This window comes from Crinia signifera, chromosome 5, assembly GCF_055691185.1.
Source record: "Crinia signifera chromosome 5, ASM5569118v1, whole genome shotgun sequence".
In the NCBI taxonomy this organism is placed as follows: domain Eukaryota; kingdom Metazoa; phylum Chordata; class Amphibia; order Anura; family Myobatrachidae; genus Crinia; species Crinia signifera.
In genome coordinates this window covers 20,821,535-20,834,646 of record NC_139221.1, presented here as the reverse complement: position 1 = coordinate 20,834,646, position 13,112 = coordinate 20,821,535, and the positions used below count along the sequence as shown (strand labels likewise).

The 13,112-nt window shown below is 46.7% G+C and overlaps 1 protein-coding gene across 1 annotated transcript in view; it reads right to left on the bottom strand.

The window, feature by feature from the left end:
• COL14A1 (collagen type XIV alpha 1 chain) overlaps positions 1–13,112 on the bottom strand; it is a 150,845-nt gene that overhangs the window by 112,780 nt on the left and 24,953 nt on the right. Inside the window, exon 5 of the mRNA XM_083186746.1 lies at positions 11,829–11,906. Within this exon, the coding sequence (XP_083042872.1) occupies positions 11,829–11,906 (78 nt within the window). The remainder of the gene's footprint in view (positions 1–11,828; positions 11,907–13,112) is intronic.

Genomic DNA, 13,112 nt, shown 5'->3' with positions numbered 1-13,112 from the left:
GCAAACATTTGCCAGCACAGAGAACTGTTAATCTGGGGGCCATAACTAGGCATATTGGTGCCCTGGGCCAGGAAAAGCATGGGCGCCTTCCTCTCCCCCCCCCCCCCCCCCCCCCCCCCCATATTTTTACAACAGGGACATAAGACAAGCATCGGAGCCCAGTAGTGTAGTGGAACACCCCTGTGTTCCCAGAAAAGAGGTATGTCCTTAAAGGTATCCCCAGGGACTGTTCCAGCATTGTGTAGTGCACATGGCATGTATTTAACCGCTGCTCGCATACCTCCAACTGCCCCCTCTTAGAAGTTTTGCCTAGGACCCCGGGGGCAGCGGGACAGTCCTAAGAACACCAGACAGTTGAGAGGTATGCTATGCTATACTTACCGAACACTCCAGAGATAATTGCTTTGGACACAAATCCTCTTATCCCATGATTTATGCACTTCACTTGATATGTCTATGTCAAGCCTTTATTTTAAAATCACATTTCTAACACACACATTTCAAAACAGGCATGGCTAGGCTTCAAACCCACGACCTTCTATACTGCAGTCAGATATCTTACTCCTGGAGCGATCTGCTACTGCATTATGGGAATTTTGAGAGTATTTGTATAATGTGTGCCTTACTGTAAATAAAGGAATGTGAGAATGAATGTACTTAGGGATGTGAGAGGGATATGGGGCGCAAAGACGATCACCGGCAATTAAAGAGAAGCAAGTAAGAGTGAGTAAAACAGAAAAGTGACAGATGCTGCAGAACAGCGCCCCCTGCCTTGCAATGCCCTCTGTGTTGTCACATGTCTTACTACCCTAGTTACGCCATTGTCTAGGGCAGCGGTTCCCAACCCTGGTCCTCAAGTACCTCCCAACAGTGCATGTTTTCCAGGTCTACACACAGAATCACAAGTGCTATAATTAGCTCCACCTGTGGATCTTTTCAAATGTGCCTGAATAATGAGTGCACCTGCTGGGTGACCTAGAAAACGTGCACTGTTGGGGGTGTTAGGACCAGGGTTGGGAACCACTGGTCTAGGGCAATATATTATATACTGTATTCTGACAACAGGAGGCTGCAGCGATGTTTTCACTGATTACACACATCTTAGAAATGGATGCGGTATGAAATCCTGATGGTCAAAATCCCAACAGGGTCAAAATCCCAAATGGGTCATAATACCGACAAGGACAAAATCCCGACATGGTCAAAATACCGACATATAGAATGTGCAGGTGAAACTGTCAACATGGCTTTGGGTCGACAGGTCGCGAGGTCGACATGGGGTTTTTCACTGTTTTTTTTACCCGAATGTCAACACAGTCGACATGGACACAGTTGGAGGTGAACCGCAGCCCCTCGCTTCGCTCGCAATGCTTCAGGCACGGTGCCTCGCTGCGCTCGGCACACTGTTTTATTCTCCCACCACGCCCCAGTGGATGGTAGGGCATGAAATACCGCCTGTCGGCACATGTTGGGTCAAAAAAATGTGAAAATACCCATGTCGACCTCGCGACCTGTCGACCCAAAGTCATGTAGACTGTTTCACCTGTACATTCTATATGTCGGGATTTTGACCTTGTCAGGATTTTAAATGTCGGGAATTTGTCCTTGACGGTATTATGACCCATTCGGGATTTTGACTGCATCCCTTAGAAGCTAATTATTTCTATAATTCCTTAATTATATAACTATTCTATAATCTGCTAATGCAGGAACACAGAGATATATCTAGTTGGTCAAAGGGAAGGGGGGGGGGGGTTAACACCATCTATTTAATTCCATTTATTTCATTATTAAACACTTCCTCTGTAGATATATTGGATTGATTGGAAGATTCCCAGAGACAGCCTGGAAATTCTGAATTTTGAACGTCTAAAGGTTAAACCTATGTCTAGAACCAGGATTAAGCCAATGCGGAACAGCCGAGAAAGTTGGCTACTGTAGACGGTTACTACAAAGTTATAACATATTGCATATATCCCTGGTGAGTTGTACAGTACTTATGGCTATCCCAGCTGGGGCTGGACAGTAACACTACCTAACACATAGAGGGGAGAAGATCACATCTGAACAGAAAGGGAGAACAATGGTGATGCTTCAGGTGAGCTATTTAGGCATCAGCACTGTCACACAGGGGTAGGTGCATGAGGGGGCTGCCGTGATGCCAAGATACCACACCGATAACAGAGGGCAATGTATGAATGGCCAGCAGTGAGGGACTTTCTCACACCTGCAGCTAGGGATGGCCATGGACCATCGATAAATTATAATCATCGATGGTGACAGTAACCATTGACGGGAACCACACTGATGGCCATCTCTGCCTGCAGCTATCGATATTGACAGCTGCAGGTGTCGATGCTCATACACCAAAGCAGGGACAGTGCCGTCTCTGGCTGCGGTGTTTGTTGGCTCTGGGCCACACAAGAGATATCCATGTGAGCAGCGAGATCTCATACATGCCCAGTGAGCCGGCTTTAGGTTTTTGTTGTAAATCTCCCCTTTTTATAGAGCACAGACAATGTATTTGTAGCCTGATGTTACGTCTCTCCTTAAGAGGAGCATTGTTTCCAAATAAAATGAAGATTGAAGGTACGATTACGATGGTTGCACTGTTATGGCCTAGACATCAGTGGGACCAGATGTAAGTCTCATTATGGCACAAGACAGACGAGAGGGCCACGTGTACATTCTCCCCGTCTGCCAAAGAGAACAGAGGGGCAAAAACTCTGATCTGCTGTCAAAAATGTCGCTGCAAAGAATTTCCATATTTAAACAAGAATTCTCTGAGCAATGTGGAAAGTCGCTTCCAGCTTCATCCAGACTCTACCCCATCCCGAGAAAGTACATTAACGCCTGGTTATTTATACTCTGAGGACACACTGGGGTTCGCATGCTTTGATTTTATAGAGTTTATACAGTGAACAGTGGCCCTTATTCTGGTCAATTCGGACGGATGCGTATTTCAGACAGGAACCGAGTGTACGGACCGCGAGTGGATGTTTCATGTGAACACCTCATCCATCTGTGGGAACCTCCCCCATCATTCGATGGTCCCCGACCATCGAATGCTGGACCGAGTGGTCAGGCAGCACTGAGTGCTCCAGACCACTCGGACATTTTTCCATATAAAACCTAGGGATATGGGCGGGCAGCTGGCATCCGGCTATGTCATATGTCCGCCCCCCACACGTGCGTCACTGCCGCATTACCATACATACGCCCAGCATTTTCATGGGAACGCCCATGAAACACGGGGCGTACGCATATGGTAATGAGCCCAAACAGCCCTTCACGCCCCTCTCCACCCCCTGTTCGGATGGTTCCGTACGATCGTTTTCTGCACGGACCTCACTCCATGTTCGGACGTACGAGGCGTTCACACATGCGCAGATACGCCTCTGCACATGCGCAAACACCAAACATCGGACGTCCGACCGCACACGGAGCCGTCCGACTCAATCAGAATAAGGGCCAGTGTGCGAACAGCCAGGAGACTCCTGAAATTCGAGTGGCCCTCCCGGTCCCTCGTACACCCACCCCTCGGTACACCCACTTACAGAGCAGAAGTGGGTGGACCAAGGGAGTCCCGATGACGCAGTTTGCGATGAATCACGTCATTGTAGTCACGCCCCTGCTATATAATAATAATGCCTGTTTTTATGGCATAGCGAAGGGGGGGAGCCACGATTAGCTCGATGGTGCAACCCCATCCCCCCAGCTAGCCCCTCTCCCCACTGGCCACACCCCTATACACCAGGCTGCCACTCCTGTAAGTGGTGGTAGAAGACTCAGCATGTACTGTATGTGGTACTCTTTACTTAGAACGGCGCCCATGATTTTGATCGTGGGCATCGTTAGTAAAAAATCGCGGGCATTGAATGCACTAAAAAATCGGGTGCAATGCGACCGACGCGATGCCCGCGATTTCCCATAGGGAACAATGTTAAATGTCTCAATTTACCCGATTTTCCTGTTCAATGCCTCAATTGACCCGATTTTTCCATAGGAAACAATGTTAAATGGCCCACAGAGGCCAAATAGGCACCCTGAAGTGTGAAATGGCCCCCACAATTGTTAACGCCACCCCACGATCAACGTGAACCCGAAGCATGGCGAGCGCAGCGAGCCCGCGAGGGGCGGCGGTACGCGTCCTACAACCTTTTCATACCCCCACTATCCACGTCGGCGTGGAGTTGAGAATAGAAAGTGTGGCGAGCGCAGCGAGCCAACGAGCCCGAAGCGCGGCGAGCGCAGCGAGCCCCGCGAGGGGACGCGGACAGGTGTGAATCCCGCTAGGGGACGCGGATACCTGTGAAGGTATCCGCTGCACTCGCCACGCTTCAGGCTCGGTGGCTCGCTGCGCTCGCCACACTTTCTATTCTCAACTCCACGCCGACGTGGATAGTGGGGGTATAAAAAGGTCGTAGGACGCGTACCGCCGCCCCTCGCTGGCTCGCTGCGCTCGCCATGCTTCGGGTTGACGTTGATCGTGGGGTGGCGTTAACAATTGGGGGGGCCATTTTACACTTCAGAGTGCCTATTTGGCCTCTGTGGCCCATTTAACATTGTTTCCTATGGAAAAATCGGGTCAATTGAGGCATTGAACAGGAAAATCGGGTCAATTGAGACATTTAACATTGTTCCCTATGAGAAATCGCGGCATCGGCGTCGGTCGCATCGCACCCGATTTTTTAGTGCATTCAATGCCCGCGATGGCCGCGATGGGCACCCTTCTAGGTAAAGAGTACCCTGTATGTTACCCCAATACAATGGCGTAACCAGTGGCATAACTACTGTAAGGCAGCCCCAGCAGCCGCTTGGGGGAGCAAGAAGTAGCAGGGTCTGTGTGGGCGCCAGCACCACTCGACGCACTGACATGCTGCTGCCGGCCGCTGCTCACTGACTGAGCACCGGAGGCGAGTCAGCCGCAGCGCGGGTGGGGCCCTGGCAGAGATAACAAATCCCCCCACTGATTCAATTGACTGTACACAGAGCCAGCTATTGGCTACTGTGAACAGGATGGGCGGGCGGATGGGCGTGTTTGGGCGGCCTGGGATGTGTCGGAGCCAAGGGAAGCAGCAGTGTCTGCTGGTCTCTCTTCCTCTCTCCTGCTTCAGCTTCTCCGTTATGTGTGTGACGTCATTACGTCACGCGCTGGGCAAACACGTCGGAGAGGATCCTGGAGGGGGGGCCCACAAACTTATTGGCAGGGGGGAGCAAAATTTATAGTTACGACACGGGGCGTAACTAGATATTCATAGGCCCCATAGCAAAAGTTTGTAAGGGCCCCCTATTTAGCGACTGATGGTGATAAATGTATGTAAAACATATTACGTAGACAGTAAATATGGGCCCCCTCTCAGCTCTGGGCCCCATAGCAGCTGCACCCCTTGCACCTATGATAGTTACACCCTTGCCCAAATATAATACCTTTTATGCTAGAATTCTACATCCGAAAGGCAGGGCTGTTCCAAGAACCAAGCATAGCAACCTTCGGATCATTCCACTCGTTATATAAGAATGTTTATAAAATAGTAAACAGAATGATTGTAATTTAGTACATACAGAACTACATATAATAGCACATGATATGTGATACCGCGGCTTTGCTGGTTGTGTGTCTGGGATCCTTCTTTTATAATGTCTCCTGGATATTATCCTGACAGTTTCCCGGATCCTAACTCACATACACACAATCATCTCTGTCATTATAGTGATTACAGCTGTCACATCAGATGATTGTCTCTGGCCGAAGCACTGAAACACGTTTTGCACTTTTTAAAACCACAAAAAAAAAAACGACTGAAGTTATTACTGGAAGAACCCAGAAGGCTATGGGGGTCATTCAGACCTGTTCATGGGCTGCAAATGCGCACAGAGGCCGATAGTTGATACATTGCGCGAGGCCATCCTGCAATGAAATCCTGCTACTATTTCTATATGCACGCCTTTCCCAAGGTGACTGAAAGGAAGTAGGTGGGCACCCTCCAACACACCCGGGCCTGGGTATTTAGTACCCACTCCCAGGGCCGGCGCCACCACTAGGCAGCTCTAGGCATTTGCCTAGGGCGCCGGCACCTGGAGGGCGGCAGTTCGCCCCTCACCCCCAGCACTGTGGTACCTGTGTAAAAAAAACTTCCGTCCCCGGCGTCCCTGCTGAGTGCTGGTGTAGGGGTGTCCATGCTGCCGGGGGAGCCTGCGGCGCTGTTATTGTGTATATGCTTGTCGCTATGCGCGCAGCGTTATTTTCTATTCACTGTAGGGACCCCACCGGGCGCGACAAGCGTATACACAATAACAGCGCCGCAGGCTCCCCCGGCGGCACGGACACCCCTACACCAGCACTCAGCAGGGACGCCGGGGACGGAAGTTTTTTTTACACAGGTACCAACCAACCAAGACCCCCCTCCCGGCACCGGGGCGCCCCCACCCCGACTCGCCTGGGGCGCTCCGGTGCCTTGCACCGGCCCTGCCCACTCCCCCCCCCCACTCTTGGTGTCTCTGGGTAGAGGTATTGAGGAGTGCCGTTGCCTTCACTGTAGTCTATCCTTTACCTGGCCACTGTAGCCCTTGTGATTACAAGACCTCACAGATTCCTGGCCTCTGCCCTCTACTTAATTTATGTTCCTTCACTGGTGACCCCTGGCCCTGATCAAACACAATTCTGTTCCCTATAGACTGAAAAAGACTAATATGGGGACACCTCAGGAAGAGTTTGCCTCTAGGCTGCTCTGATACTAATACCCCCCTGCTGCTGACAAGTGACAGTAAGTGGGCGCTTCTTTATCATGCATCACTCTGAGGCTCTGGAGCTGTCAGTGTAGGAGTGACAGGCTTGTAGTGCTGCTAATGTACAGATGGGTGGCTGCACATGACCTGGGTGCCACTACAGATACACAGGGAATAGCTAACATGCCTTGACTTGCTCTGGAAGAGAAGGGTCAGAGATGGCTCTGTCTATATTTACAGTGTATTATGCACAGTAGGGAAATATACATTTTGGAGTTAAATGTCACTAACGGAAACTAGGTGTTACAGTAAGTACAGTACATTGCAGCAGTGACTGCAAAAATGACCGATAGTGTAGGGCGTGTACATTAGGGCGGAGTGAAAAAACTGAAATTGAGAAATTCAAAATCGGCTAGTGTGGAAAAGTTGTGACTTGACCTGAATAAGAAACGTGCAAAAGCATTTTGATCTGAGTCAACATCTTCTGTTCTGGCAAGAGGCCTGAAGTTTCACTTTTTTGGTGAAAATTACGAAAACTATGAAGATGCTCCGATCTAGTTAAAATTATGTCAGGATGTCTTAGAGTGGTTCATTAATATACTTTAGCATAGTAAAAGAGAGTACGAGCTTGTCCTAGTGCAAAGTGAATGACTTTGGTGGGAGAAAAAATCCCTAATAATTGACCCATTTTCATGGTCACAATTGGGAATATTGTGTGTTTTCTCCTGAATGTGTTTATAATAGAAGAAGCACAAATACTCTAAATGGAATTTCGGTGACACTGTGTGAAATATAACACTACATAATAGCCCTTAATCAGACCTGATCCCAGTACAAATTTGTTCTCAAAATGGGCAAAACAAATGCTGCATTGCAGGTGGGGCAGATGTAACGTGCTGAGAGAGTTAAATTTGGGTGGGGTGTGTTGAAGCTGAAATCTAAATTACAGTGTAAAAATAATGCAGCCGGTATTTACCTTGCACAGAAACAAAATAACTCACACATCTAAAGGTGGCCATACATCTACAGATCGATTGTCAGATCTGGCTGGTTGGAACAAACAGCTGGTAATATCTGAATGACAGTTTTTCAGCATTTCAAATCAAATGGTCAACTGTCATTTGCTCTCATCTTTTACCAGGATTTTGTTCCAACCAGACAGATCGGACAATAAATCTGTAGATGTATGGCCACCTTAAATCTCTCTGCACATGTTACATCTGCCCCACCTGCAGTCCAGCATTTTTTTGCCCATTTTGAGAACAAATTTGTACTGCGATCAGGTCTGATTAAGGGCCATTATGCAGTGTTATATTTCACACAGTGTCACTGAAATACATGAAATTGGATTTATGCTGCTCTCTTTGCAGTGCATATACAAAGATAGACAATCCTGTGTACATAAATAAGAAATAACTGTTGCAATCTGTTATTGAAAAACAGTAACTGTTACAATAAATATTACAAGTAACAGTGTAAACTGTCTAATGTATCATTTTACATATCACTTCTGTTTATTGACAGAAAAACAGTGTTGCATCCCCTATACTGGGAACATGATTGGGCTGCATTACAGCATATAATTATGCCAAAGATAAGCCAATATATTAACTGTTAAATACGTTGAAGTGTATTATGATGTAATAAATTGTAAGCTTGCAGCAGGGCCCTCTAAACCCCAAGTCTGTCTGTCATTACCCAGTTTGTTTTATCACTGTCTACTATTGTAAAGCGCAACGGAATCTGCTGAGCTATATGAGAAACTGTAAATAAATAAATAAACAAATACATCTAATGTTTAGGGGGGGGAAAAACAAGAACATCGATTCAAAAAATAACAGGTTAATCATTCTATGAGTGGTGTCCAGCAGTACATATATGCCAATCACTGTGTTCATTTCTAGGCAGCAGGGCAGTCTTAACAGCAGTGTGGGCACCTGGGCAAAGCAATGCACTGGGGCCCTTACCCATTCTCCCCTCCTAGGGGTGGCGGGTGGTATCAGCAGCAGCTTTGATGTCCCACGGGTGGCAGGGGGTGCTCTATCTTCCATTCAACATGTAGGACCTGGAGCAGTAACTTCTGCTAATTACTCCTTTACTGCACAGGTGGTGGGAGGGAGAACACTAACGTGTGGAAGGGAGCACAGAGCTGTATGAAGGGTCCCTTGTAAATGACTTCCAGGGAGGTAGGGGGTGTTTTATACACAGGGGACGGTTGGATAATGGAGTGGGCTTAATATTCGTAATTTTCGGTGGAAGGGCAGCATGTTTGACTGCAGATATCGCCATTATCTGGAAATAGATTTCTTAGCCTAGTATAAAAACCTAGAGTCCCAACTTTCAGGAAGTGCTGGGGACTTGGGGATCAGAGATCAGGAGCCAGAGCAATCCATTGACAAAAATAAAAAACTACACCAGACGTTTGGAGCTGGAGCAGGGACCGGCTGCTTGAAGGCTGATATCTCTGGTTCTGTGCATGATAGAGACAAGCCGCTAGTGTCAGAGAGAACCTGAGAAATATGACTGGAAATTGTAATTAACAGGTCGGATGTGGACTGCTGCTTTGAAGTTGGATATCTGCAGTTCCCCAGGGCCGATTTTCAAAATTCTGGTATCCCTGGAAAAAGGGGATCCTCAGCTATCAAAATAGAGCCCTTATACACCTGGGGTCCCTGAGCAAGTGCCCATTAAGCCCATACAAAAAGACGGCCCTGCTAGGCAGGATTGATCAGCAATACTTATTACAGCATAATGCACTTTAATGTATTTAACTGTTAATAAATTGGCTTATCTTTGGCATAATTATATGCTGTAATGCAGCTGCAGGTGGGGCAGATGTAACATGTGCAGAGGGAGTTAATGTGGCCATACATCTACAGATTTATTGTCCGATCTGTCTGTTTGGAACAAAATACTGGTAATGGATGAGAGCACTTTGCTTTGAAATGCTGGAAAACTGCCAAAAACTGTCATTCAGATATTACCAGGTATTTGTTCCAACCAACCAGATCTGACAATCGATCTGTAGATGTATGGCCACCTTTAGATTTGTGTTGAGTTATTTTGTTTCTGTGCAGGGTAAATACCTGCTGCATTATTTTTACACTGCAATTTAGATTTCAGTTTCAACACACCCCACCCAAATTTAACTCTCTCAGCACGTTACATCTGCCCCACCTGCAATGCAGCATTTGTTTTGCCCATTTTGAGAACAAATTTGTACTGCGATCAGGTCTGATTAAGGGCTATTATGCAGTGTTATATTTCACACAGTGTCAATGAAATTCCATTTAGAGCATTATGTGCTTCTATTATAAACACGTTCAGGAGAAAACACACAATATTCACAATTGTGACCATGAAAATGGGTCAATTATTAGGGATTTTTTCTCCCGCCAGTCAGTCACTTTGCACTAGGACAAGCTCGTACTGTTTTTTACTATGCTAAAGTATATTAATGAACCACTCTAAGACATCCTGACATAATTATAACTAGATTGGAGCATCTTCATAGGTTTCGTCATTTTCACCTAAAAAGTGAAACTTCAGGCCTCTTGCCAGAACAGAAGATGTTGACTCAGATCAAAATGCTTTTGCACGTTTCTTATTCAGGTCAAGTCACAACTTTTCCACACTAGCCGATTTTGAATTTCTCAATTTTAGTGTTTTCACTCCGCCCTAGTGTACATGCCTACTTAGCAGTGGCCACACCCACAGCACACAAGCCACTCCCACCCATTACTGGCCACACCTCCTCCCTTTCTTAGTATAGGCCCTGGAACATTTTCAGAGACAGTATCATGTGGCCCTCCATCCATGTAGAGGACAGCAAGGGGGGAGGGGGTGTCACTGTTTTCATAAGCCTCCCCACCCCTACCATTTACTGGCAGCACTGTTGCTGATTCTCTGCATGTGCTGAGGCATGTATACGAATGATATCCTATGTATTACAGCATACTCCTGCATATGTCATTTCATGTTGTTTCATACCCCCCAACTTTTGAAATAAGAAATGTGGGACCCTGGTACATGCTGCAGGTGTGCACCCGAAAGTTGGGGGCATGGCCTAGAGGTTAAGGGGTGTGGTCTATGCTTGTGATGCTCCTATGAGGCCACGTTTTCCCCGCTGCGGGGAGCATGGCCTGCGGCTCTGTGAGTTGCTGGCCGTGCACCCAGCTCCTCTGTCTCGGGGAATAGACGATGTGCATAGCATCTATTCCCCGTTACAGCGCCATGCAGAGGGGACTCCTGACTGCACCAGCACCACCAGAGGACAGTCCCACGAAAATTGGTACAGTTGGGAGGTATGTTGTTTGTGTACCTTGTGTTTGTTTGTTTCTGCATCGTGCATATTTATATGATTGGATTGCAGTATATATTTGCATATTGTAGTTTTACCCATTTCCTCTACTTACTACTGTATATAATAAATACCATTCTTCTGATAGATTATTGGAAAGTACAAGTAGTTATGATGTCTGCCTAAATGTGATCATAGTAGAATATAGTGAGGATAATCTCTGGCCTTTCAGTTGCCCATAAGTCATAACAATTAAAATGGTATTTCTAGCAATTCTTCCATTTTGATGGAAATGCAATTAACAGTGGGGCTGATAGTATAAAGATGGACACACCCACATAGCACTGGCCACGCCCACACAGCACTGATCACACCCACACAGCACTGACCACACCCATAAAGCACTGACAAAGTCACAGTGTTCCAATATGCTATTAAATCACGATCCAATCAATGACGGTGGTACTATTCTGCATGTAGGTGGCATTTAGGCGTAGATCATGGACAGATCCACAACATGTTTTTGTATGAAGCACTTTCAGGGACTCAAGTATTCGCTGCACTATGTATAATGGCTATAATCAGATAAAGCCAGCAAGAGAAAATAATGGTTTATAGGTTAATAGTAAAACAATTGTTCCCACCGAGAGCTCTTACACCAATGTCAACATTAAATAAGTCATTTGGCTTTTCAGAAGTCTGCAATAATTCTTCCAGTATTACAGTGACACCTCAATAGCCGAATCTGGCAGCCGCGGTGTCAGGTGACTAATGAATAAAGCACTCAGTGGGTTCCTACCTTCTGCCACCACGATATTCTCGCTCTCCTGCACCTTGCGGTTTGCGCTGGGTTTTTTCTTCTTCTCCAGATCTTTAACTAAAGAAAAAACAAGGACATGGTGAGCTGAGCCAGAGGACGTCTGCATGACTAGGAGCAGGGTTACTATACTGTCCCTTTATACCGGGATACTCCGGAATTACACAGGTTCTATGGCCGACTCAAACCAGGAGAAATGCAGCCTTGAATTAAACCAACAGCGGAACCTGTGTAATTCATAACTGCTCTGGTTTAAAGGGCCTCACTGTGGTCTGATTTAGAGGTGGACCTTTGGTTATATCGCTCAGACACATGTGTAGAAGGAAGACATTGGCCACTTGCAGGGCCGGCCTTAGGCATAGGCCAACTAGGCAATTGCCTAGGGCATTTGGAATGTCTAGGGGCATCAGCAACTTCTGCTGATTAAAATGATATGCAGCATGCCTATATTCTGTGTGTGAGTGAGGCTGTATCTGCATATGAAATAGTGTATTCATGGAAATCACTGTAACATAGCATTCCGTATGCAGGTACAGCCACAGTCGCACACAGAATATAGGCATGCTGCATATCATTTTAATCAGAAGAAGCTCCTTGTGTGTGCTGGTCATAACAATGCAAATAAGACGAATTTTCAGCAAAAAAGGCACCGAATGGGTGTGCTGGTTCTATTTAAAATATTGCGGGTAGGGACACCAAAATGATGACTGCTATGATGAGGGTTGATGGTGCTGGGAAAGGGGAGATGGAACTAGTGGCAGTGCTAGGGGGCAACAGTCAAAATCTTGCCTAGGGCGTAATTTAGGCTAGGGCCGGCTCTGGCCACTTGTGTCTGATGTTACTGTTACCACTGACATAAAACTCCAAGGGGGGGTTTAAACAGAATCTAACAAAAAAAAAGGTAAATGTTATCAAAAATAGGGGGAAAAAAACAATTAGAAGTAATTTGTTTAATTAAGAAAAAAAAATAGTTGGGGGTCTGATTGTGACTACGCAGGGAGTACGGTTATTGCTGATATGTATACCCAGACCATTCTACACTACCCCTCTCAGCACCCCTCTATCATTCATAATAAGCTCCGCCCCTCTAAGGGCTGTATTCAATGAGTTTTTTCGAGCTGGCACAGCTCGCACGGTCAGTATTCAACTGACGCCCCTTGCACGTGCCGCTTCCACGTCACTGGGTTTTTGCAGGGAAGGGGAAATTGCATGTGTAGCCGCCAAAACAGCGAGGCTCGCGGCTACGTATGGTACCATAGTGAAATC